Source organism: Malaclemys terrapin, chromosome 6 (assembly GCF_027887155.1).
Source record: "Malaclemys terrapin pileata isolate rMalTer1 chromosome 6, rMalTer1.hap1, whole genome shotgun sequence".
NCBI classification, from domain to species: domain Eukaryota; kingdom Metazoa; phylum Chordata; order Testudines; family Emydidae; genus Malaclemys; species Malaclemys terrapin.
In genome coordinates this window covers 36,681,276-36,709,030 of record NC_071510.1, presented here as the reverse complement: position 1 = coordinate 36,709,030, position 27,755 = coordinate 36,681,276, and the positions used below count along the sequence as shown (strand labels likewise).

Genomic DNA, 27,755 nt, shown 5'->3' with positions numbered 1-27,755 from the left:
CATCATTGGCTTTAAGATGACACTGATGCAACCCTCTGTACTTGTGTGTTTCTCTATCTCTCAATATACTGGTTCCAAGTTGTATTTAGTCCCTGCTTCCCTCGCTACAGACAATGTCTCAAAATAATATTTTAATTTGCCTTGCCAGAATATTTTGGTTCCAAGATATATTTCCCCAGTTCCCCGTCACCATAAAATGCTTTAAGACGATATATTGTTCCTTTTAGCTTGGCTTACCAGTTCAGAAACAACCGACTTTTCCCACTAGCACAGTAAACCACCCTCTGCTACCAATGTTGAAACGGATCTTTAATGGCCCAGGGCTGGGCGGATGTTACCAATCCCAGTGAGAATTTGAAAACCCATATGCTTAATGCACAGTAATTTATTTGAGAAAGAATCACACAAGTAGTTAAGGTTACACAGAGCACGTCTTTTCCTATAAGCCTTAGCTCCCCAAGCATAAACCCTCAGTAACTATGTTGGCCTTACACAGTATCCTGATTAGTAAACAAGACAGATATATCTACCAATTCTAGATGGAGACTTCTTTTCTTCTCTTCTTTCCACTTACCACTAGGTACTTGGTCTGTTAAATGTCCCTCAAAGCAGGGTCTAGGTCACCCTGAGGACTTCCGTCTCACAGTCTTGAACTTCTTCAGATGTTAATTGGGGAACTAACTTAACTAATTTACTTTGTTTAGCATTTATACCTTTTTGTTCTCAAAGGAGTCACATGTCCCAGAAATATGCCTCTTGGGCATTTATCACTGGTTTTCTCTAATTAATATTTTGGAAGGAGGGGCTGCAGAACAAACCCAGACCAAAGCTCAATCAACGTTTACCCTCTCATCAATCATTCACTTAAGCTCTTAGCGTGATGTTATCCAAAAAGGGTCATTTTGTCCCATGTCAGTGAGCACCAAGCCCATCGATATCATGATTTTATGTATTTTTTTATCTTGTGAGCTGGTTCTCTGTTGAGATATTCCAAAGTTCGGTATTGAAACATAGATGCCCATTGAGCCATTATTAACCATTTAAGTCCAGTTTCAGCACCTCCAGCAGTTTTCCACGTCATTTGTCTAATGCTGAGAGAATTCTGCTCCCAGAATCCTCTAGCAAGTTCAGGCATACCAAGTCATACAAAACTCATGCTTATCACATTCATTCAAATCAATCACAGCAATTCATAATAATTTGGGACCGTCTCAACAAGAGGAACCCAGGGTGAATCATGGGAGATGTAGTCTGACCAGGGAGACTAGCCTATAGAGGAGAATGAAAAGATGAAGCCCCCAAACTACGCCTCTCATGAGGCACTGTGGCAGCATTATTGCATTGAACTATGTTTATTTTTGGCTAAAATATTTCAGTTTGATTTTTTTGCCAAAAAGTCGATATTTTCCACTAGACCCATCCCCCCATTTTATGACCAGCTCTGTTTGTTTCATACTGAGCTATCATGTCTGCTATATGAGCATCTCTATTTCTCAGCACTGCTGAAACAGTTGGTTTTTGTCTTTTTGATGGGACACTCCACCATTCCACTGGTACAAAGGATAATGAGATAAGTAGAGGCCTCCAAATACCTATCCTAGATAAAATCCATACATTAAACTCATACCCTACACCCCCAGATCATAAGACCGACATGCCACTTACTGACCTGGCAGGATATTATCTCCAGTTCAGCCCCAACACTGCACCAATTGAGGCTCCCCTGACTGACCTGCTAAAAGGCAAAGACACCAAAAATGCCCAGAAAGATGTAATGCCCTTAGAGTGTTGTGACAAGAAGATATTCTGTACCCTTTGCTCTTTTTACCTGAAGTATCTTATTTTGCTTGTCCCTCAGAAAGCCCATGCTTTTACTTTTCATCTCTCTCTTGTCAATAGCTTGTGCAAGACCCATCAGCCCAACGCTTGCCATTTTAACACTAATCCCCTTTTCCTTTTCATGACTGCCATCTCTGAAAGCAGGCAAACAGTCTCCTTTGCTGCTCATGCATCTTTCTAATCAGCCAACAGAATGAGCTGTCAGGCTCCTTTCCCTAGAGACCAAGCATATCCTTTCCATGATACACTCAGACTTAGCTGGCCTGCAGCACAAGAATTTCAAGTCTGTCTTTGCACCTGGTTCATTTTGGAAGGCAGCATGCAGAGCTGCTCATACACCTAGATGGGTTTTAACATCAGCTCAAGAAACAATTAGTATATGGGAAACAATTCTGTGTACAGCTGTATAGAGCTATCACTTGGATGCAAGCCCCACAAAATATTGAAGAGCATATGATTTGCAGCAGAACCAGCTCATCCTAAGTAAATACATAAATAGGAAGTACAAGAATAAGAGAGCAGTGATGTGAGAGGGTACCATAAGTTAGCTGTAACAATCAAGTGTATTTCAAGGCAAGTTATGCTAAAGCCTGTGTATGTTATTTTCACACTGTTCACCTTCAGTGTGCCTCATTCTGACTGAAAAACAATAAGCTACCTCCTCTACCAGCTATGCAGTAATATGGTCTTTTATTTTCTTTATATCAAGAGTATGAATAATTCTTGCTTCATGTAAAGAAAGGTGGAGGGTGGGGTAGGAAGAATCGATGAAAACTGTAAGCAAGGATCTGGAGTCAGTAGAAAGGAAATGAATATACGAGTCCCAAGAGCATGGGGCTAAACATGGTTTGCAACATAGTCTGGAAAAATGCAATGCAAGTTTAAATTATTTTTCCATTGTCAGATATTTTGATTAAAAAAAACATAAAAGTTCCTATGACTGCACTTCAGTTCCATCTGGTTAAATCCTCCTCAGCGTAAACACGCCCTTCAGCTTGAGCTTAATTTCTGCAGTCAGGTTTGCTATGGTTCAATATGTTTCCAGCAAACATCATATACTTCATTCTCATTACCTTAATATTAACGTATTCAGTGTTATAGCTTAATGACAACAAGGACTGAACATATATTCATAGGAGTTAGGAAAGCTCAGAGTTCAGGCTGAAACTCCCTCCTTAACTCACCCCCATTACATCCAGACATTGCTGGAGTTTTAAATTCAGTGATTGATCTTTTAGCCTGGACTGCATCTGCTGCAACACAGAGATATATTTGAGTGAGTTAAATAAGGATTAAATGGAAGCCTGCTAGTTTTTAGTGATAACTCCATTTGGGATTCTTTTTAACCATAATCTAAAGCATTTTTATGTGGTTGTGCTTTGAGATTATTTATGAGTAGAGCAATCTTTCAGATTTGTGTTATTATAAAAATTATAAAATTGTTTTCTTTGAATCACTTTTTTAAAAAAAATCAACCTTCTCTGATTCCCTTAAGAGAGGGGAAGAGACAATAAAATCTTTAGCGCTTGCCACGCCCTTAGCAAATAATTTTCAGTCCTGAAAAATGACTGAAACCAGAAATTTGGGGCAAATTCTTCCCTGTCTTACACTGTATACTGCCCAGTGGTTGGACAGAACTGGGCCTCCTTGTTCATGGAGCTATTTTTTCCATGTGGCATGTAGGAATCTTTTAGCATCTTGTTTATTAAGGTGTGTGTGTGTGTAAAAACAAGCACATATATTATGTATAAGTATTATACATATTGTATACACACACATTTATATATTTTATATAATGGTCAAACTGTTTATTAACTCTCCATTTAAAAGTGGTTTAGAAAGAGTTAAATGATTAGTAAATGTTATAAACGTATTATAGACATAAGTAAGTAATTCTAGTCTGGTTTATTTTTAAATATAATTTATATTAGATTAATTCATTGTTGAACCTGACCAAAGAGTATGTGAAATTTTTTCTAACATCTTGGTTGTACAGCAACAGCAAATGGACTGTGCAATTTCTTGGGAAATGATAAATGTTTTTGTGCTGGATTCTGCTTTGATCAACTGTAAATCCACAGTAACTCAGCTGAAGTCAATGAAGTAGCTCTGAATTCCACATGTAAATAAGAGGAGAATTTTTTTTCCACTCAGTTATAATTTGAATTTGGAGATTGAATTAACCTGAAATATTTAAATTGAGCCTGCTAGGCTTTGTCTAATTTCTGCGTAAAACCATGATAACAAGTCAATTTTCATATGGTTTCCTTCTAAAACTATAAATGGGATCCACCTCCTCTCCCCCAGAACACTACCTGAACAAGCCAGGACTGACGGTCTGCTTTAACCCACTCCACAGCTGCTAGGCACCCAGATCACTTCATGCTAGTAAAACTACTGCTTTTGCCATGACAGATTTAAGTGGAGGAAAGTGGTTTCCCTTCCACTCATAGTATGTACAAGAGATGGGTGCATTGAGACCTGCCGTTAATCTGTATGATGATTTTAGCCCAAGTCCCTGACCTATCTGCTGTCGTTCTCTTACTTTCCTGTATCTTCTCTACTCCCTTCCCAGGCTTTTCTTTTTCATCCCTTTCTCCCAGCATGACCAGATATACAGTAGGTTATTCGTGTGACAAAATAGGGCAGCCTGGTACCCTGGGACAAAGGTTCCACCTCTCCCTCCTGGACAATAATATGGTATAGACCCGACGCAGTCACTAATGTGCCCTTTTGTTGTTATTATTAGAGCTGGGTAAAAGGTTTTGGCTGCAACTCTTTTTCACGGCAACATACAAATTCACATTGACCAAATCATATTTGTGAGTTCATGTTGATTTTGGTGAATTGCTTCCATTTAAGAAAAGGAAACCTCAAAATGAAATATTTTGATTTTGGGATTAGAGTCACAGGGGGAGTTAAGCACCTTTCACAAAGTGGTTGTGGCTCCCTATCCCCTAACAACCCAGTGGTTAGGATGCTCACCTGTTAAATGGGAGACCTAGGTTCAAATCCTTGCTTCAGAGCAGGGACTTGAACCCAAATCTCCTCCCTTTAAATAAATAAATTAATGGAGATATCTTATGTCCTAGAACTGGAAGGGACCTTGAAAGGTCATTGAGTCCAGCCCCCTGCCTTCACTAGCAGGATCAAGTACTGATTTTGCCCCAGATCCCTAAGTAGCCCCCTCAAGGATTGAACTCACAACCCTGTGTTTAGCAGGCCAATGCTCAAACCACTGAGCTATCCCTCCCCCCACTTCCATATGAGTGTGCTAGCCATCAAACTATTGACGTGTGGGGTCTCTCTCAATCTCTCCTGTTGCAGTTGTTCCACTTTGTATAAATAATTATATATTAATTGGGCCAGAGAGAGAGTGAGAAAATGACTCTGTAGCCTGGTGGTTAGGGAACTCATCTGGGAGGTAGAACACCTGGATTCCAGTCCCTGCTCCAGTGAATAATTAATTATTTAGACCAAGTGGAACAGCTGCAACAAGAGAGATTGAGAGTGATGTAGACAATGATGAAGAAGCTAGGCTGTTCCTGGTCCTCCTCGCTCCCATGCCCAAGTCTGGCTACAGCACCTTGAATGTACTGTCTCTTTCTGAGGAATACATTGTCATTTGTGTATGAGGTTTTGCTACTGCTGCTCCATTTCAAAATCCATTTGAAAATACCATCCTGGGTTTCTAAAAATGTGTGCCTATCCAGATACAGATAAAACTTTCATTTTCAATTTTAACTGGATATATTTTCACCCAAAGGCTGGCTATTTTTAATTTTGTAATCCACAACCAAGCAAATTTCCTGTGGCTTTGGATTTAATAAAGAACATTTCCACAGTGCAAACAATAACTAGATAAATACGAAAACATTTCACATTGATAAATGTGACATTGTCCAGTCTTCTATGCCATAAAATATATTGTTATCTACTGATCATCGCCCCCAACGTTGATGTCTTCAAAATTTTGCTATTGCAGATTACTATTCATTGTGACTTTCTGCTTTCCCCCCATTTCTTAGATCGAATTGCACAGAATATCATTAAGTCCCATTTGGAGACGTGTCAATATACAATGGATGAACTACACCAACTAGCATGGCAAACCCACACATATGAAGAAATTAAAGTATACCAGAGCAAGGTACAATACCTTACCACTCCTTCTCTTGCTTCGCCATCTCCTTGCGATTCAGTGCAGTATATTTGGCAAGAACTTGTTGATCAATACCAGGTTAAGCTTTAAACCTTTGGGTGGGAAATAGTAGTTTGATATTAGAAGAACTTGGCAACTGAAGATGTGAGAATGGCATTTTAAAATAGAAATAACAGCTTGTTTGTGTGTTTGCTAGTAGCATAATGTCAGGGCAATGGAAATGGTGATAAAATCAGCCTCCCATATTAATTATTTGTTTCCATGGGCCTGATCTTTTCCCCAAACTCCAGTTGATTTCAATGGGAGCAGGATTGGACTCCATATGTTGGAAGAGTTTTTTCAAAACAGAAAATAGATTTGTTTAACATATTTATGACAACTGTTAAAACTGTCCCCATTTTCATGTGGAAAAATGAATGTTTTTTATTGTAAGGAAAGTAAATGTCCATCACCTGTCGACAGTAGATAATGCAGAATTTAACACACTCTGTAAAGTGTGGTAATACTGTTGAAAAGTGGCTGTAAAAATGACTTCATCTGGTTGTATATTTATTCTCCCCCTACGATTCCTATATCAAATTCGTTCAGAATATTTCTCCCACTTGCAGCTCTTCAATTTCAGCCTAGGCAGTGGAAATCAAGCTGAGTTCTGCTTTTTTCATTTTCACCAATAATAATGTTTCAGCAATCAGAATTTAGACAAAGCAGAATAGAGTTCAGTTTGCTCTGTTGGCTCCCCAGGGATGATCGAAGTTGAAACTCACCTGTGGCAGATGTAGTCTAAAGATACATTTGTGCGCGCGCATATACACACACACAAAGGTGATAAACTGAACAAGAAGGTCCCAATTTTGTGCAGTCACTGTTCTGACTGTAATTACACTTCAATGGTTTTGAAAAGGTTTTTGAACCCAGCAGAAATGTTCAACCAGGTGACTAAATAGCATTAGTCTATTTCCTTTGCTAGCAATATATTTGCATATTTACATTGCCTAGTTGTCATTAATTTATATCTATCTCTAGAAAGAGATAGATAGATAGGTGCCTAAGTCCTTTTGTGAATCTAACTGCCACTTTAGGTGCCTAAATCCCAGAATCAGGCCCTAGTAGGCTTCACAGAACCCCCAATTCAACTCCCCCCTCCACCTGAGGAATAGAAGGCATTTGAACAGTGGTCTGTCATCTCTCTGGTGTCTGCTCTAAACAGTAGGCTATAGGATATTCTGATGTAGGGCTTCTTCAGTCTCTCATGCTGAAGCTGTTCCACTGTGGATAAACAATTTAAAAAGTCCTTAGAGCAGGGGGACTGGATCCTGGGTCTCACACATGATTACTCTAACCAGCAGGCTACAGAGTCAGAGGCACAGTGAGATTGTCAAAAGTACCAGATTTCAAGTCCTTCCTCCAAAGCATGGAGGCACTAGAGCTTTTCAAAAGAAATGTTATGTGAGCAAAACAATGTAAATACAAAAATGTATTTGTCACTAGCCTTGTTCTTGTAAATGTCTGACATGATTTGGCTGAATTTTTCCAAACCATTTTCAGCCAGAAGCAGACACCCAGCATGGAAAATTTCAGCCCAAACAGTTAAAGTTTAGCAAAGTTATAAGCAACTGAAAATAGGGTCTTATAATGAGAAGAGTCAGGCAACCTTGATTGTAAGTGGCGCTACCAGTTCTGTCTATTATAAAATCTAAATTACACACTTTGCGTGACACAGCATTGTATTGTTTTGCCTCTGAACATTATGTTTGCTTACTGCTTTATTTTTTATTGCATATTTCCTTTGGAAGGCAAGAGAAGCATTGTGGCAGCAGTGTGCCATCCAGATCACTCATGCTATTCAGTACGTAGTGGAGTTTGCAAAGCGGATAACAGGCTTCATGGAGCTCTGTCAAAATGATCAAATTCTACTCCTTAAATCAGGTGAGTGGTTTAGTCAGTCATTCTCTCTTCAAATTACTTCTCCCCATCACAATCTTCCCTCCCCACACACGTAAACCCTACATGATCTTCTGCATTAATAACATTCAGGGCCGGCGCAACCCATTAGGCGACCTAGGCAGTCGCCTAGGGCACTACAATTTGGGGGGCGGTGACCGCGGCGGTATTTCGGCGGCAGGACCTTCCGCTGCCTCTGTGGGGGGCGGCATTTCGGGGCGGGACCTTCCGCCGCCTAGGGCAGCAGAAAAGCTGGCGGTGCTCCTGATAACATTCATGTCTTCAGATCCCATTCCCTCTAAAGTCAATTGTGCTTTTCATTTACAGAAAAACTTACTGTTAATTGCCGAAGCCACAGTTTGACACGCAGTGTAAGGTATCATTGAGCTGAGCTGGTTGAATCACCAACTGCTGCCCCTAAAACCGCCACTTGATTTTAGTGAATCAAATCCACGCTAACTGGACCCTGCCTCTCTGGTCAACTCTAATCATTTTAATGATGCTACAGCAATACCTATAATCTTATGTCAGTACTTAGTAAGAGAAATCCCTGCTGGCAATAATTAATACTGGAGTGAGCGTGGTTGGATTGTGGCAGCATGCATTGATACTGTTGTGTGTGCATTGTGATGTATGTGGGGGGAGGGGTAGTTTTTCTGTCATGTCACACAGCAATTCCTGCCATTCTTTTAGAATAATCATTTTAAGATGCACTCTGATGACATTAAGTTGTTAGGAATTGTGACCTTGCAATACTCCATGTCACTCAGTAGGACAAAATGGTATTATCAAACAAGCTGCTACTGGTTATTAACTACATTACCCTGTACTATCTTGGTCCCTGGATCTGGCAGAGGCTGGGATGTAGCATGAGGCAGTTTCTTTGAGCTAGAGAAGTGCCTTGTGTCTTTCAATAGAGAACTCTCAGGCAATTCTGAAAGAGAGAGTGTGATCCAGCCTTTGTTCAGAAGGATGTGGCTGTAATATGGGACCAAGATGTTGGAGGCAGATGCAAACTGCAGAAAAATAAGAGGACCAGTAGGGCTCCAACAGGAATACAGAAGATCCCCTGGAAAAGAAAGATCTTAGCATGAGAATAATTAATAATATCATTATTAACATTCCAGCTTCTGCATTAAACAACCTTATTCATTTGGCCGGTAAAGCAAAAGAAACAGTAGCACTTCAAAAAAAGATTCAATGACATTTGGAGATAAAATGTATTGTAAGAGAACCCTCATTAGCTGCAGAGTGTATAAACTGCTAAAGTTTCACTGCTCCTCATGCTGCTAATATTGAGCAGAGCTAGCCAGAATTCTGGGATTTTTCCCACAGTTTCCTATAAAAATCCCCCTTTGAATTTTTCCTGTGAGGAAATTCTGGTTTCCCTGTGGTAGAGTTTAAAAATGTGACAAAGTGTTATTTTCCCCCTCACATTCCACACCCTCTGACTGTTTCCCCTCTTTTTCCATTATGAGAAAGAGGGGGAAACCTACGTTTCACACTTTCTTACAGTTTTCCAACTGAAAACATCAAGGAAACAGTATAGAAAAGTGAGAGGGGGAAACACTTTTTACATTTAAAAGTAGAACTTCCACTTTTAAGCTAATTTACTCTCAGAAAACCCTTTGTTACAGTTTTCAAACTAGCAAACATTGGAAAACTACCAGAAAGTGTGAAACCCCCATAATTTCTAAATGGAAAAACTTCAAAAATTGCAGGAACAAATTTTGGGGTGTTTTCCTAATTTTTTTATTTTCATAGAAAAATTTGGGGATGCTTTTTCAAAACCTTTCATTGTAAAAAAAATGTTTAATGAAACCCTTTAAAAAAACAGCTTGTCATCAGAAAATGTTTGACCAGCTGTACTACTGAAATTAGGGATGGCCTGGCAATTTGAATTGTCCTTAGCAAAAGTGGAGCCCTAAACTTCAGGGATATGGGACTGGATCGTGAATTGCTTCCCTCTCTGGTTAGTGCCAGAGGCAGAGATTGGAGGGTAAGTTGTCTTCTACTCAGATCCCACAACCGCAGAGGAGATCTCGCTGTCTTGTGAGTAACCAATTCAGCCAGCCCCAAAGACCATCAAATGTGTAGGTTGTGTTGTGGTGTTTGGGTGGGATTCACAATGGGGACAGATGCTTCAACACTCCATATTTCAGCACCTAACTTTTAGGTAGAGCTGGGCAAATAATGGATTTTTCAGTTCGCTGACATTTCTGAAAATCAAAAAATTTAAAAAAAATTGAAAAATATCAGTGCATCAAAAAATTCTATTTCAGGTCAAACGAAACAAAATCTGAAAATGGATTTTTTTTTCTGGCACTTGTGAAGGTGTAGTGGTGGTAGAAGAAACCACCATTACAACTTTTAGCCCAGTCTTAGAGTATTCATCTGGGATGAAAAAAGAAGAACAGGAGTACTTGTGGCACCTTAGAGACTAACAAATTTATTAGAGCATAAGCTTTCGTGGACTACAGCCCACTTCTTCGGATGCATATAGAATGGAACATATATTGAGGAGATATATATACACACATACAGAGAGCATAAACAGGTGGGAGTTGTCTTACTAACTCTGAGAGGCCAATTAATTAAGAGAAAAAAAAAAAAAAAAAAAAAAAAAACTTTTGAAGTGATAATCAAGCTAGCCGAGTACAGACAGTGTGATAAGAAGTGTGAGAATACTTACAAGGGGAGATAGTCAACGTTTGTAATGGCTCAGCCATTCCCAGTCCTTATTCAAACCGGAGTTAATTGTGTCTAGTTTGCATATCAATTCTAGCTCTGCAGTCTCTCTTTGGAGTCTGTTTTTGAAGTTTTTCTGTTGTAATATAGCCACCCGCAGGTCTGTCACTGAATGACCAGACAGGTTAAAGTGTTCTCCCACTGGTTTTTGAGTATTTTGATTCCTGATGTCAGATTTGTGTCCATTAATTCTTTTGCGTAGAGACTGTCCGGTTTGGCCAATGTACATGGCAGAGGGGCATTGCTGGCACATGATGGCATAGATCACATTGGTAGATGTGCAGGTGAACGAGCCCCTGATGGTATGGCTGATGTGATTAGGTCCTATGATGATGTCACTTGAATAGATATGTGGACAGAGTTGGCATCGGGGTTTGTTACAAGGATAGGTTCCTGGGTTAGTGGTTTTGTTCAGTGATGTGTGGTTGCTGGTGAGTATTTGCTTTAGGTTGGGGGGTTGTCTGTAAGCGAGGACAGGTCTGTCTCCCAAGATCTGTGAGAGTAAAGGATCATCTTTCAGGATAGGTTGTAGATCTCTGATGATGCGCTGGAGAGGTTTTAGTTGGGGGCTGAAGGTGACAGCTAATGGTGTTCTGTTATTTTCTTTGTTGGGCCTGTCTTGTAGGAGGTGACTTCTGGGTACTCGTCTGGCTCTGTCAATCTGTTTTTTCACTTCAGCAGGTGGGTATTGTAGTTTTAAGAATGCTTGATAGAGATCTTGTAGGTGCTTGTCTCTATCCGAGGGATTGGAGCAAATGCGGTTATATCTTAGAGCTTGGCTGTAGACAATGGATCGTGTGGTGTGTCCTGGATGGAAGCTGGAGGCATGTAGGTAAGTGTAGCGGTCAGTAGGTTTCCGGTATAGGGTGGTATTGATGTGACCATCGCTTATTAGCACAGTAGTGTCCAGGAAATGGACCGCTTGTGTGGATTGATCTAGGCTGAGGTTGATGGTGGGATGGAAATTATTGAAATCATGGTGAAATTCCTCAAGGGCTTCTTTTCCATGGGTCCAGATGATGAAGATGTCATCAATGTAGCGCAAGTAGAGTAGGGGCGTTAGGGGACGAGAGCTAAGGAAGCGTTGTTCTAAGTCAGCCATAAAAATGTTGGCATATTGTGGGGCCATGCGGGTACCCATAGCAGTGCCGCTGACTTGAAGGTATATATTGTCCCCAAATGTGAAATAGTTGTGGGTGAGGACAAAATCACAAAGTTCAGCCACCAGGTTAGCTGTGACATTATCAGGGATACTGTTCCTGATAGCTTGTAGTCCATCTTTGTGTGGAATATTGGTGTAGAGGGCTTCTACGTCCATAGTGGCCAGGATGGTGTTTTCTGGCCACTATGGACGTAGAAGCCCTCTACACCAATATTCCACACAAAGATGGACTACAAGCTATCAGGAACAGTATCCCTGATAATGTCACAGCTAACCTGGTGGCTGAACTTTGTGATTTTGTCCTCACCCACAACTATTTCACATTTGGGGACAATATATACCTTCAAGTCAGCGGCACTGCTATGGGTACCCGCATGGCCCCACAATATGCCAACATTTTTATGGCTGACTTAGAACAACGCTTCCTTAGCTCTCGTCCCCTAACGCCCCTACTCTACTTGCGCTACATTGATGACATCTTCATCATCTGGACCCATGGAAAAGAAGCCCTTGAGGAATTTCACCATGATTTCAATAATTTCCATCCCACCATCAACCTCAGCCTAGATCAATCCACACAAGCGGTCCATTTCCTGGACACTACTGTGCTAATAAGCGATGGTCACATCAATACCACCCTATACCGGAAACCTACTGACCGCTACACTTACCTACATGCCTCCAGCTTCCATCCAGGACACACCACACGATCCATTGTCTACAGCCAAGCTCTAAGATATAACCGCATTTGCTCCAATCCCTCGGATAGAGACAAGCACCTACAAGATCTCTATCAAGCATTCTTAAAACTACAATACCCACCTGCTGAAGTGAAAAAACAGATTGACAGAGCCAGACGAGTACCCAGAAGTCACCTCCTACAAGACAGGCCCAACAAAGAAAATAACAGAACACCATTAGCTGTCACCTTCAGCCCCCAACTAAAACCTCTCCAGCGCATCATCAGAGATCTACAACCTATCCTGAAAGATGATCCTTTACTCTCACAGATCTTGGGAGACAGACCTGTCCTCGCTTACAGACAACCCCCCAACCTAAAGCAAATACTCACCAGCAACCACACATCACTGAACAAAACCACTAACCCAGGAACCTATCCTTGTAACAAACCCCGATGCCAACTCTGTCCACATATCTATTCAAGTGACATCATCATAGGACCTAATCACATCAGCCATACCATCAGGGGCTCGTTCACCTGCACATCTACCAATGTGATCTATGCCATCATGTGCCAGCAATGCCCCTCTGCCATGTACATTGGCCAAACCGGACAGTCTCTACGCAAAAGAATTAATGGACACAAATCTGACATCAGGAATCAAAATACTCAAAAACCAGTGGGAGAACACTTTAACCTGTCTGGTCATTCAGTGACAGACCTGCGGGTGGCTATATTACAACAGAAAAACTTCAAAAACAGACTCCAAAGAGAGACTGCAGAGCTAGAATTGATATGCAAACTAGACACAATTAACTCCGGTTTGAATAAGGACTGGGAATGGCTGAGCCATTACAAACGTTGACTATCTCCCCTTGTAAGTATTCTCACACTTCTTATCACACTGTCTGTACTCGGCTAGCTTGATTATCACTTCAAAAGTTTTTTTTTTTTTTTTTTTTTTTTTTCTCTTAATTAATTGGCCTCTCAGAGTTAGTAAGACAACTCCCACCTGTTTATGCTCTCTGTATGTGTGTATATATATCTCCTCAATATATGTTCCATTCTATATGCATCCGAAGAAGTGGGCTGTAGTCCACGAAAGCTTATGCTCTAATAAATTTGTTAGTCTCTAAGGTGCCACAAGTACTCCTGTTCTTCTTTTTGCGGATACAGACTAACACGGCTGTTACTCTGAAACTTGTCATCTGGGATGGGAAGCCCTGCGTTCAACTCCACTTCTGCCTGATATGAAGAAGGGATTTTGTGCTCCAGCCACTGGGCTATGATATATTATGGGGTAGGGCTCTCTGAATCTCTCCTGTTGAAGTTGATCAACTGTTTACAAATAATTAAATATGAACTGGCATTGCAGGAATGGAGCCTGGGAATCAAAGTGGAACAGCTTCAACAAGAGAGACTGAGAGAGGCCTGTTCCACAATATCCCATAGCCCTGGGGTAAGGGCATTTTTTCTGAGAGATGGGAAACCCAAGTTCAAATCCCTCCACCACACTAGGTAGAGGGGGAAATTGAACCTGGGTCTCCAATGCCCTGGGGGAGGGCTAAAGGTCATAAGGAGGGGCACAACATCCTCCTCCTGCTGTTTTGTGTGATTTTCAACATGCTCTGAGCACGTCTACCACATCGATACCCCAAATAGGTGGGGGAATACCTAGGTTTTTAATCCCATCTGGAGTTTAGGCATGAGTTAGACACCAAACTGCTGTGCAGTGTCAGGGTTTAGGCAGGTGTGCACATGCCCCACTGCTGACATTTAGGCACCCTGGGGACTTCAGTAGTGGAAACTTAGGCACCTAGGCCCAGATCTACAAAGATATTTAGACTCCTAACTTCTATTGAACCCAGTGGAAGTTAGAAACATGAATACCTCTGTGGATCTGGGCCGTAGGGATTTTAGGCACCTACAGGGTTAGGGGGCTGCTAAGCAGGGTGTTGTGAATGCCAGTGACACATAATATTGGACTTAGGTGCTTAAGCCCCTCCCCGGTAAATCCCACCATTTGTGCCCAAGGTTGTTTCTGTTCATTGGTATTTTGCTAAGAAACTTTTTTGAAATTTAATACATTCTGCTTTCAAAAGTGCCTTGAAACATCCCAGTAACGAAGTGTTTGTAGTTTTCATACTCTTTCCTTGTCCAACAGGCTGCTTGGAAGTGGTTTTGGTGAGAATGTGCCGTGCCTTCAACCCACTCAACAACACTGTTCTGTTTGAAGGAAAGTATGGAGGAATGCAAATGTTCAAAGCTTTGGGTAGGTTTGCCTTTTTTATTTTCAGCCATTACAATGAGCCAAATTCTGGAGTGAGTGAGGGATTTACCTTTCTAAATGTAACCACCCTCCCAAAAAAAGTCATTAGCAGCTTTTGAATCCTTTACCTTTAGCACTGAAGAACAGGGAACTGCCATTTAAGCTAACAAAGTAACTCCATTAGCTGCTAACAGTAGTAGGCTGTTTTCCTCTAGTAGAAAAGGAGCAATGGGAGGTTTGCAAGATACACTTTGGCAGTGTGCCACATAAGGACTGAGTAAAATATGAATGAAGATTTCAGAATTTGGCCTATAGTAATCCCAACCTCATTTGTGCTTGACATTTGCACTGGTGCGTAATATCAGCCAAAAGAATGGTTTCAAAATTGAAACCTGTGTGGAAGGAAGGTGAATGTTGCAGAAGGGGTAAGTGGATTAAGTCTATTTTTGGCCTCGTGGCTTAGGAAGGTGGATGGATGCATGGATCCCACAAAGGTCATGAGGGGGCACCAAGTATTCAGAGAATACTCTGAACCTTGAGAAAGATTCAGGCGCAGCTCAGGTTCATTCTGATTCATTTGGTAGAGCAACTCCTCATTCCTCATCACTATATGTGACATGCATGATGACTGCTACCTTGCTTGTAGTGTTACCTTATAAATGATGTCAGTGTTCTGGTTGTGAGAATAATTAACCTGTTAATCATTCGGCAATCAGGACCAAAGTCAATGAAGGTTTCAATATTGGTAGTATTTAGTATATATTTAGCTCATTGCTAATATATACATCATATATAAACATTCCATGTATGTTTAGCTGATTTTCTTTGTCCCATAGCATGTTTTTCTCCAAACTTCTAAGAAGGCTATCTTATATTGGTATCTGATGGGATGTTGTAGGAGATGACTGTTCTGTATTAGTCAGATTCCTTTTGTAGATGTCATTTTAGTTTCAAAAACAAGATTTTCTTTCATAAGGAGAAAGAAAATTCTTGGATAACATCTCTGAATGACATTGCAAAAGACATTTTTTTTTCTTTTTTTCTTTGGTGTTTTTAGAGACAGAGTGTTTCACATATTTTACTGGGATTCATTGAAAGTTTTAGTGATATGCAACTGCAAATGCTACTTTTTAAATAGCCTCACTTTCCATGTGAGTGCAAATTCAGTAATCAATGAAAGCGCTGACCTAACCAGAACACTTGCTCACTCACTTGCACTCTTTCTTTCTCTCACTCAGACGCACGCACACGCACATACACACACACGCACTCTTGACATCAAAACAAGCAGTTTTTCAAGGCACATTAAGGAGCTGATAAATTTCTAGCATTGACTTTGTTCTCTGTGATCTGTAGGTTCTGATGATCTGGTGAATGAAGCGTTTGACTTTGCAAAGAATTTATGTTCCTTACAGCTGACTGAGGAAGAGATTGCGTTGTTTTCATCTGCTGTTCTGATATCACCAGGTAGTTATCTCCAAGTATTTTGATGAATCCTCTTTTTCACTGCATCCTTGTTCATATTTTTTTGCCTGCATAAACAGCTGTTGTTCCTACTCAAACTGGCACATTAAGTAATTGAAGAATTGTCTGGATTATTCTCTAAAGTTTTCTTTAATACATTATATCGACAGCAGTTAACCTACTGGAAATAGGCTCAGAACAAAATATGGCTACACCAGCCTAAAGAGCCACAGGTAGGCAGATTTATGACCTGCCTGTTATCCAAAACATTCTGGCCAGCTGTTCAGAACCTGAATTGAATGATAGAAAAATAACTGGCTGGATCTGAGCCAAGTATTGTCTCTTCAACATTCAACAGCACTGTCATAAGATGAAAGAAGAAAAATAGGAACACTAGAAAGAGATAGGGGGCCAGATTGTGTGTGATAGGCATAGGTACCGATTGCAAGTGGGGCAGAACAGCATTTCCCCAGGTGGACCTCTGAGAGATATTGTGCCTCAGGGAGGCATATTCCTTCTTGAATTCCAGGAAGCACCGGACCTCAGCTCCTTCCTTCCCACTCTGAGGCAGCAGGCACTCTCATGGTTGGTACAAGGGAGCACACTCTGCCTTTGATAGAGTATAGGGATGGGACTGTGACTGGCTTCTCATGTGGGATGGGAGCAAGCAGGGCAAGGGCCTTCCCCATACTGTGCACCTGTACAAGGGCCAGTCAGAAATACGTTTATTGTCATGGGAATATGCTCATTTGTACAAAATACCCATAGTCACACCTATGTGTTTGAAAACACATTGGCTGCATGAATGTCGATGGAAAAGCAGAAAAAATAGGGTTTGGACCATGGGTGATTGGATCAGATCACAAGCTGAATCTAGTGGACAAGTTTTAAAAAGCACCTTAGGGAAAAGGACTTGCCCACTGAAAGTTAATGGGTATTGTGTGCCTAACTCCTTCATGCCTATAAATTCCCCCTACACACACACACACACACACACACACACACAATTCACACAATTCTGCTCCTGGCCTCCTCTAGGCTCTGCCCTTTGTCACATCTGTGGAGGAGATTAATTTAGATACAATTAGACCAGCACAGATGGTGTCAACACGCTTGATATCTTCATAATAACATGTGCTGCAAGGATTCTGGTCCTTGTTATTTCTACAGGAGATTTTCTGTTCTGTAACAGTTTGCTCAGTGTTGGAAGGGATGATTCAGTGAGTACTTGCTGCAGGTTAGTACCATTAGTGTCTTAGATGGAGTCACTGGATGCAAAGCTGCTTTCCAGGATGTTTTCTTGGCGGGAAAGTTCCTCGGCCACAGGAGAAAGGACAGCAGCAGAGCTGTGAGCAGAATCATACTTCTCCAACCGAGCTTTGTTTTATATTACAAAACCTTCACAATGGGCAGAGGTGGAATCCCTGTGTCTTTGTATTTAAATCTTCACTGAGAGTTGTGTTCCAATTTGATGTCTTACAACAGTGACTTGGAAATATAGGATCTGATCCAAGGCATATTTAAATCAATGGGAAACTTTCCATTCATTTCTGTCGGCTTTGGATCAGACTAGTACAGCACATCTGTGGAAAAGGTGTGGCAAATGCAGCAGTTGAATGTGTTTGGGAGCTAGAGAAACTTCAGTGAAATCAAATTTCTACCCAATGTTATGCCTCAGGTAATACAGGAAGGAAGAGCAAATTACTTCCTCAGGCAGCCAGCAAGATCTGGTAACAAAACACTACCGATAATTCTAAGACTATGGCACCTGCTTTAGGCCTGATCCAAACCCCACTGAAGTAATGGAAAGATTCCCATTAACTTTAGTTGCTTTTGATGCAGCCTTTTATGAGATGTGCTAAGCTGCAGGGAGATGGTACATAGATCTCAAAATACTGATTCATCCCTGTGGTCCTCTAAATACCCCATAGTTTGGAAAGTACCAAATGTTTCTACTTGATACCAGTATTTGCTGTCGACTGAAAATCCCTTGCTCATTTCTACTTTTTCTAAACCATTTGTGGATGCATTTAGTGCTCAAAAAAGTGGGTGACTCAGCCCTGACTTGAGACAATTAAACTGCAAGCAAGTGTTCTGAAAACTTCCCCATTAACTTTGCTAGTGCATTAACTGCTATACAACAGTCCTACTACAGTACTCAAGTGCTGTGCCTCTCTGGACCAGAAATGGCTGGATATAGCAAGCTGTTTGGGAGTTGCGTCCTTTAGATAAACAGGAGCAACTATCAAACTCATATTCACTGTGCTCCAACTCGGAATTTCAGTCTGCTCTTCAGAGACACAAGATTAGCTACTATAATGTCCCATCATTCTACCTTTCATCTCCTGAATGGGTCTTTCCTACACACAGACATAAAGACACTTGCAATCGATTTTTCTCTCCCACATCACAAAGAAACAAATCTCAAAGTGAATAGTATGTGCCACTTCTTTCTGCAGTGTGTGTGTTTATGTATGGGGAGGGGTGATATAACAGACAGATGGATTGAAACACCATGTACAATTATGACAAACATTTTCTTTGTCATGAACTTAACAACTGTTATGCTTTATGCGTAACAGCCCTAATTTGTAGTATTAGACACCGAAATGTAATTCACAAAGACTGTACCAACAACGCTGATTCATTTTTAAACCCACGCTTATTATTGAGAGAGAAATCCTTAGGGAATATCCCTCTGTGATAAATCTGTTTTGCTCCAGTCTGCCACACTGGGCCTTGGTTTAAATCCACTAGAGTGCATGTTTTTATGACAGCATAAAATTTAGCACTTAGTATATGAAGTCTGAATATTACTGTATGCTCACTTAGGCAGGTGTTATGTAAGTTCTTAGCTAATCTTGTTACTGCTGCTACTGCTGTTACTGAATCCAGTTGCTTACCTTATGTGAACAAGATTCTTTATCTTTCTAACAAGGTTCCTTTCTCTGAGCAGCTGTTCAGTGTCTGGAAACCTCAGCTCTGTCTCTTTTCAGCAAAGGCTCAGGCTAGTGTGTTCCAAACAGCAATATTTTCATGCTACACCCTTTTCATGCACTTCTCCTCACACAGGGCCTGACAAAATGATAGTATCCTGTTAATTATATGTTGAAACATCACTATTATCTGGCCTATATGATAAATTATATTAATGGTTAGTTTACAATAATCCAATCGGTGCCATTACTTCACTTCTGCCTCTAATTAAAAAAAATAAGCATCTGAATGGGGGGAAGGGCTCTTCTGCACCTCCTGGCTCTTCCTGTAAAATTCATCTTCTGCATTAAGATAGGATTTTTCATTTCCTGATGGAAACCCAAAAACTATTTCTAAGATTCAGTCTGAATAGACAGAGAGAGATTTGCAGCATGATAACAAAAAAAGTTTACCGGTAGAGTAAATGCATTGTATTAATGGACTCAGAATTGAATCAAGATCTGCTGCACTACTTGCCATATGGTTGTTTCAGGAAGCCATGAGCTGGGAGAATATAGATCCTCATCTTTCACTGAAATCAGGGGGAGTTTTGCCTTTGACTTCAGTACAAGCAAGATAGCTTCCAAGCAGCTATTTCTCTAGACATATTCTCCCAGATAATTTAGAGTTTATCTGCTGCCATTTAAAAAGAAGTGCATTTTTTAAATAATGCACTTCAAGATGTTGCAACAAAAAATTAATCTAAAGTATTAAGAAACTCTTTTCAAGGAAACTATTTCTGTTCATTCAGACTTAAATGTTGGTCTCAAAATGTTAGCCCAGTTGAGACTCTAGTTTATTTAATTTTTAATTTTTAAATTGTTATATTTTATTACTGTCAAAGCTGTGTGACTACTTTGATCAGTTTGTTTATTCTTTCTGTACTCAATAGACACTCAGATAGCATTACTTGTATTTCACCTGTGAGATATGAAATAGAAAAATATGAACCAAAAAACAACAGAGAATAAATGAATTGCTTGGACCTTGTTTAATTTTTTTGCAGGAGTTTGTCCATTTTGTCACATCTTTCTCTCATTTGTCCTTTTTTTAAAGTCCACATAGTCAAGTTCAAACATGTAAAGGCAGTGCATTGGTAGCAAGTATGTACTTCATGTCCATGACCTGAACTCCCAGGTGATCTTATAATAGTTCATAATATTCTGCCTCTGAAATCATATGTTAATAGCATAGCAGTCCCTCAGCATAATGCAATTATTATTAATCCTTGTCAGCGTGGTATGTGGTGCCTACGTGTGGATGAGCCTTCTTTCCTTGTTCTTGTTGGCTTTAGCCCTTGCCTTTCTTCTTTGTCAGATCGAGCCTGGCTAATAGAACCAAGAAAGGTCCAGAAACTTCAGGAAAAGATTTATTTTGCACTTCAACATGTGATTCAGAAGAACCATCTTGATGATGAGACCTTGGCAAAGGTAGATCCTTTGAACATGCTAGCTTATGACTATATTAACAGAACAAGTGTTCCTAAGATTCAGGAGTGTTGCCAACATGTACATAGCAATTCTATTATAATTCTTCTTATATATTTGATAACCAAAGTAAGGCTTTGATAGAGAATGATTTCAAAGTGGAGGAACAGCAATAGTGCTGCCAAAGGTGAAGTGGTAATTTAGTCATTACCAGATTATCTAATGCAGTATTCAAAATGTAATCTTTTTTTTTAAAGAATTCACTGAGAATGAGAGTCAGAAGACTCTGGAAGATATTAATATAAGAATTCAGAAAGCAAGCTCAGTCTTAATATATTTCCCCACTGAATAAGGGTAAGAAAGAAAGTGTTACCATTTTATAATATTTTGTTTCAGTTGTTCGACTGAGGGGGTAATAAATTCTGGAATTTGTAATCACATAAGGGGAACATAGCATTGAGTTATCCCTGACAGTTCACAGCCATAGATCATCCTGAATAAATCTGGTATTTATTCTTTATTCTATTGGCCAAACTATTTTGCTTCTGAGTTGCTATAATTGTAATTGTTTAAAAGAGAAATAAAATTCGTAAGACTTGAAGTGAGGATGGTCCCTTCCAGATTTCAGTAGAACCAAGACAATAGCTTTGTCAATTGGGTTGGTAAGGCTTCTTACTGAAATGTTCCTATACACATATCTGCTAACACTGGGGAAAAGTGTAGGCACATTGTTCTAGAATATCAAATGGAGAGTGCATAGCGCATCTGGCCCTCTGCTTTTTTCATGTCCACTGTAAGGATCACAAGGATACTTATTTTGTAATTTTTAGAGATTTCATATCTGTCAAAAATATGTACTACTGAAAAAAAAATATTGAAACTGTCATCAGAAAAGCAAGGCCTAATACTGCAGTCCTGGTAAATAAATAAATAAAACAAAATAAATAAATAAAAAACCTCCCATTAATTTCAGTCAGAGTTTTGCCAGAGGAAGGACTGTGAAATGTGTGGCATGAATTACATAAATAGTAAATTCAGAGGAAATGGAGACATTTTAATTAGGTAGGCTCCTCATGTAACTGCACAAAAATCTGCTGCTAGACCAAAAATATGTTACTTTCCACAGGAAATTCTATAGGTTTATGTAGTGGTATTTTGATTCAGTTAACAGCAGCAAGCTATATGCTTAGTTTTTCTAGGGAAAAGAGAGTTATTGCTATTCTTTTCCCTGCTACCCTATCTTATTTCCTTCTTTTTCACTCCAACCACTAGTGGTTTTATTTGGTGCTATTATGGGAATGAGACTTCATTAAGGACCACCTCCAATATGCAGCCCTATTTCTTAAATGACCACTTTAAAGTAACACCAAGGTTTCTAGGACAGTTGTGTTTGGCCTTTAATTAAAAGACAGTTTCTTCTAGACAATTTGATATTGCCAGTTGGGGTGGTCATTTTAAACAGGTTTCGCTGTTCTCAGTTACTCTTCACCCAGCAGAATGCTACCTCTGTTCAATCTGGAAACCCTGCTTTCTTCTAAACACTTTCTTGGTCTTTTTTTTCCCTTACAGTTAGTAGCCAAGATACCAACCATTACTGCACTTTGCAACTTGCATGGAGAGAAACTGCAGGTATTTAAGCAATCTCATCCAGATATAGTGAATACACTGTTTCCTCCATTATACAAGGAGCTTTTCAATCCAGACTCTACCACGGGCTGCAAGTGAAGGGGAAGATAGAATTGTCACATAGTCCTGGAATGCATCACTGTTAAGACAAAAGAAATGTTTTCATGAAGACTTATTAAAAACGTCACTACTGCAACACTAGGAATGTCCTGCACTTAATAGAATTATTTTTCACCGCTACAGTTTGAAGAATGTAAATATGCACCTCTGAGTGGGGCTCTTTTATTCTTGTCTTTCTTTTACTTCTCTTTTTTTTTTTTTAAACTGACCATAAATATACAAATATAGGACACCGGGTGTTACCTTTTTTATTTTATTTTATTGGGGTATGTTTGGGGAGACAACTGTTCATAGAATTTTATTGTAGATATAAATGAGAATAGAGCGGTACTTTGCAGTATTACTCTTGCTGTTTATTGTTCAAATATAATTTAAGAAAATTCCACTTATTACACTTGCCTATTTCTATGTTTTTAGATAGTTTAATGCATGTGGAAATTTATAGCTGTCTTGGAAATTGTTGTGCATATATGAAATATACATATGTATATGTACTATAGACATATATATATATAGTATATGCACATGCTGTAGCTTAAAAATCCCATGCCTACTTTCAAAGGATGCTCAGTCAGGCTCTCCTGCAGTTTTTACTCTCCAAGTCATGTATTAGATTTATGTTTGGCAATCAGGATTTTGCTCTGTGAGGCAGAGTTAAATCCTCACTCACCAATGTATAACGAAAGGATGGTATCGCTTCTGAGAAACTTGTCATATAGTGTGTCTATGCAGTATGCAGTCTGTAAATCAAACATTAAGATTGTATCAATGATGCAAAAGCCTTGTCTGGATGGTTCAAATGGACAGAGGAAAAGTGATTTGGAATTTTCTCCCTGTTACGGGAATAAAGCATATATAAAAATGAACATAGCATGCCAGTAAAGTATCTAAACCACAGAGTCAAAATGTAAATTATCCCAAACAGAACATTTTTGTGAATCAGCCAAACATTATATTTTATTAGCACTTCTTAGAGAAATAGATATAGGGCCCATCTTGCTCCCATTGACTTCAGTTGAACCAGGAGCCGGCCCAAAATATAGCTTTGAAGAGTAAAAATGTGATGGTGGTGCGGGTGGTGATGACAGTGATACTCTGTCGCCAGCTAAGTCACAGTAAGCTGTTGGATGACAATGAAGGGTTTCCATTTCATAAAAATATATTGCTCAGGTGCTACTATTAGGGGTTCAGGATAGGCAAGTGAGGGGATGTGATTTTTTTTACAGATTTGAATTAAAAACAGAGATAGGTCTGAGTAGCAGCATTCAAATGCAAATGTGAATCGGTCCCAGATCATGCTCTCAAACCTGAGAGTGTTCAGATCCATGGTTTGTATTCATGTCTGTCTCTTTGTGCTGCAGATACTGGGCAGAGGGGAGTGGGAGGATACCACAAGCTGAAAAAACAGTAATGAAGAATGTGTTTGTCTCTCCCAGATCCACACACAATAGACCTTCCACCTGTGGAAAGGTGAGGGATTCAGCTTCCCCCATAGCACAATCCCTACTGTCCCCTTATCCTGTGGAGGCTTCTCCACAAGTTCAGGGACCTGAGTGTGGATAGCTGGCAAAGAGGGAGAATTCTGTGCGTGGGGGCCAGAGTGAGATGAATTTCCCTCCCCATTCTCCCACCCCCAAACCACATAGAAATTAATACAGCCTGAGTCATTCAGCACAGTGGAACTACCCTATAAAGGGATTTCTGCAGCCTGCATGGAAAGCCCTGTCCGTATGGCTCCACAGTGGAATTGTGTAGATAGGGAGCTGGAGGAGACACCCCGAGACTCCACAGCTGACGTGGAAGTGCATGGTTTTCACATGGGTAGCCCTGAGCCTCCAGCTCATTTCCAGGGATCTGCAGGGTTCTGGTCTGAATCTCCTCCTCCTCCTCCTTCCTCAGGGACCAAACCCCACATCTTATCAAAGAATCCATAGGAAACTCTGATAAGGGAATTTTGTGGAGTTTTCCTTACCCCCACTGGCCACTCTTCTGTTTCTTTGGCTTGGGAGGAGCCTATCTGGGCAAAGTTAATAATTGTTTGCCTCTCATGCTCATTTTCTTTAGTAATCACAGACAAGACACAACAGCAATAATTTTTTTAAGCCTCTATTATGCATGTAACCTATAGTTTTATACTAGATCATTTTTTCTACAAGCCAGTTTCTAATCTCAAAAAATGCACAGCTGAAGTAGTTCTGCTGGGAAAGGATTTGTTGTAAACCTGATTGTGTTTGCAAAATTACTTTGTACTGTACATCCATTTCTGAAACAACTTGTTTTCCAAACCAGGGCCATGTCCCCTGATATCTACTATTTGCACCAAAAATGTCCTCAGTTAAAATAAACAAATAAAATTTGCACTTCTATAGCAACTTCCATCTCAATACAACGTACAAATACTGATTTAACCCTACAACACCCTTGTATAGTGAGGAATGTATTTATATCCCCATTTTACAAAGGAGGAAAGTGAAGCACAAGAAGACTAAGGGTTTGACCCTGTACCTCCAAAGTAAGTGAGAGTTTTACTTGATTTCATCTGGAGCAGAATTTAGAGCCAATGTGTGACTTACTGAAGGCCATGCAGGACATCTCTGGTAGAATGATGAATAGAACCCCAATTCCATTCTTCCTCCTCATATTATTATTATCTAAAGCCTTGATTATCCAAATTTACTCAGTGCCCCCCATGACAGTCAGACAATCAAGGTATGCAAATATGTTACAGTAAGAACAAATAAATGTGAATACAGCTAAAAATAAAACTACTCACCAGGTCAGGTTGTAGCAGCTCAGAAGAGTATATTTATAGTTATACATGATTACTCCCTTGCTTGTTTTTTTTTAAGCACAAGAACAAAAACATATAGTTGAAAACCCTCAAAGTGTTTGTTTCAGTGTTGTGGTGACCAGACATAATAAATTTAGTCTGCCCTCCAATCCATAGAGAAAATGATTAAATATAATTGTCCTTTTTGGGGAGTTAAGAATAAGGCTTTGTTATGTGGGTAAATAAGAACAGTACTTCATTATGCTGAGTTGCTTCCTGAAAAGTTTTTCATTCCTTTCCTTTCATAAAATAAAACAACTATCATTGGGAATTTTACCTCTTGCACTCTAGTCAAGTTAACTGGATGTAGACACAAAAGGTATTACTTAGCATTTATATAGTGCTTTTCATCATCAAAGCACTTACTTAACCCTCAGCCACTTAAACCTTTCAACACTCCTCATGCATAAGGATTATTATACCTATTTTAAAATGGCAAAACTCAAGCAAATAAATTAAGAACCTTGCCAAAGGCTACAGAAGAAGCAGTGTCCAAACTGGGATTAGAAAACAGGGATTTTTTCTTTGACCACTTTTACTGTGCACTGCTGCCCCTCTGCATTAAGATGAGTATAACAGTGGTGTTTAAAAATTGCTGATTCACAGAACCTTGATCACCATTAAAAAGGCAACAGTTATCAACAGTTACCACTATAATTATTCAATTTAGCATCCCACTTTTGTATTGCTTTTGAATAATTTGCACATACACCCTGATTTTTTCCAAATTATTTGTTAGTATTCACTGAATACTTAATACAAACAAATTTAGATACAACTTGTTTGCAAACTTTGACTAGTTGCTAATTGCTGTTCATTAGCTATGACGTGAGACTGGTAATTTAAGTAAAATGGTATTGTTCTTGCTCCTTGACTGGATGACTAAAACTTATAAAATCCAGAGAACAATGAGTAATCAATCATGTCTAGTGCAAATTTTTGGATGATGATTCATTTGTGCTAAAATTTGAAAAAATTGAGGATTTGATACCTTTTTCATGAATTAGATGACAACCGTTTTAAGAACAATGTACAATGTGAGCTCCACACTTACAGCAAACGGAACATAGTTTTTATTTATTTTATTTCAGAAAATATTTGTGCATCATTTTATATATTATTAGTATCTCTAGTTACTCCACCGTTATATCAAAGACAGCAAAGGTTAATTCCCTACAATTAGTCTATGTCATATTTCAGCCAGTTAATTGCTGATACATGTAAAATTTTTAATGGCAAGCACTTTAAATTAGACTGATTTTCAATGACTGATTAATCCTCCTCATATTATTATCTAAAGCCTTGATTATCAAAATTTACTCAGTGCTTTAACAAAAAAAAATAAAATTTTAAAAAATTATACCTGCTCCTCCATTTCTAGTATTGTACTCAGATAATTCAGCCACATTGAACCAAATTATCCACACCGTCTGAACAGACAGATGTAGATGGCTTGTTACACTACTACAGAGACTTAATTTTGGTGTAAATGTCACTCCTGTTAGCTCTTTGTGTAAAGAATTAATTCCAAGAGTCATATTTCCTTTTAATGGGAAAATTACTTTACTGATTGCTAGGAAAACAGGGTAATAGAAGTCACTCAATTAAACCAAGCAGTTTCCAAATACAATATATGTTTTGATTGGCTTGTGATTGGCAGCATTTAGGGTCTGATTCTGCAATTTGTCCAGCTCCCTTAGCTCCAGTTATAGCTAATGAAATCGGAGGGCCTGCAGCACCTCCCAGGAGGTATTTGGCACCTGATAAAATCAAAGGCTTAGAGTTTGGAGCTCCCATTTGAGCTTTGTAGAATGCATGTCAAATGTTGCCCAATGCCTTCATACTTGTTTTAATGTTTTTACTTTGTGGTTCCCATTGTTAATTTCAGCTCCATTGCACATGGGATAATTTATTTCCTCCACTTCACCTTGGATGTTTGGATTGGGCCAATTTATGTGTTTAGGGAGGTGGGGAGGATGAAGTTTATTACCCAAGACAAGTTTTATGAAGTGATTGGGTTTTGTTTGTTTGTTTATGTTCATTGTAGGTAGCCTGCAATAGTGTGAGTTTTTCTTTGGGTTAGCTTTGGTTTGTTCCCCCTCCCATTCCCCATTATGACATTTACACAGAAAAGGGGGCAAATCCTGTTCCTTGTGAACAGTTGTGTAAATAAACTGTGTAGAGAAGTGCTCTGCAGAGGCTGGGGAAAGGAACATTCCCCTTGCCACCTTCCACCTCCACTCCAAGTTGTGGAATGATAGTAGAGCTGCTTCCTGGAGGCTACTGTAGCCTCAGATGTGCTGGAAGGTGTTCTGGCTGGTAGATCTGCATAATCACAGGTCCTGGCCCCTGCCCCCAAAATCTCTCCTATGCTACTCTAGAGCTGTAGAACATGTCACAAAGGGTCTTTAGTCTCCCTACACCTTCCCCATGCAGCCTATCTCCATTGGTTGTGCTGCATTCAGAATCACACAAAGCCCTTGCTTGGACTGGAGGATTTGGCCATATT

General features: G+C 39.7%; 1 protein-coding gene across 1 annotated transcript in view; it reads left to right on the top strand.

The window, feature by feature from the left end:
* Positions 1-22,670, top strand: part of RORB (RAR related orphan receptor B) — a 58,807-nt gene extending 36,137 nt beyond the window's left edge. The window contains exons 3-8 of the mRNA XM_054033190.1: positions 5,868-5,989; positions 7,795-7,927; positions 14,699-14,806; positions 16,160-16,270; positions 20,561-20,673; positions 22,240-22,670. Of these exons, the coding sequence (XP_053889165.1) occupies positions 5,868-5,989; positions 7,795-7,927; positions 14,699-14,806; positions 16,160-16,270; positions 20,561-20,673; positions 22,240-22,395 (743 nt within the window). The 3' untranslated portion in view covers positions 22,396-22,670. The remainder of the gene's footprint in view (positions 1-5,867; positions 5,990-7,794; positions 7,928-14,698; positions 14,807-16,159; positions 16,271-20,560; positions 20,674-22,239) is intronic.
* The last annotated feature ends 5,085 nt before the right edge of the window (positions 22,671-27,755 follow it).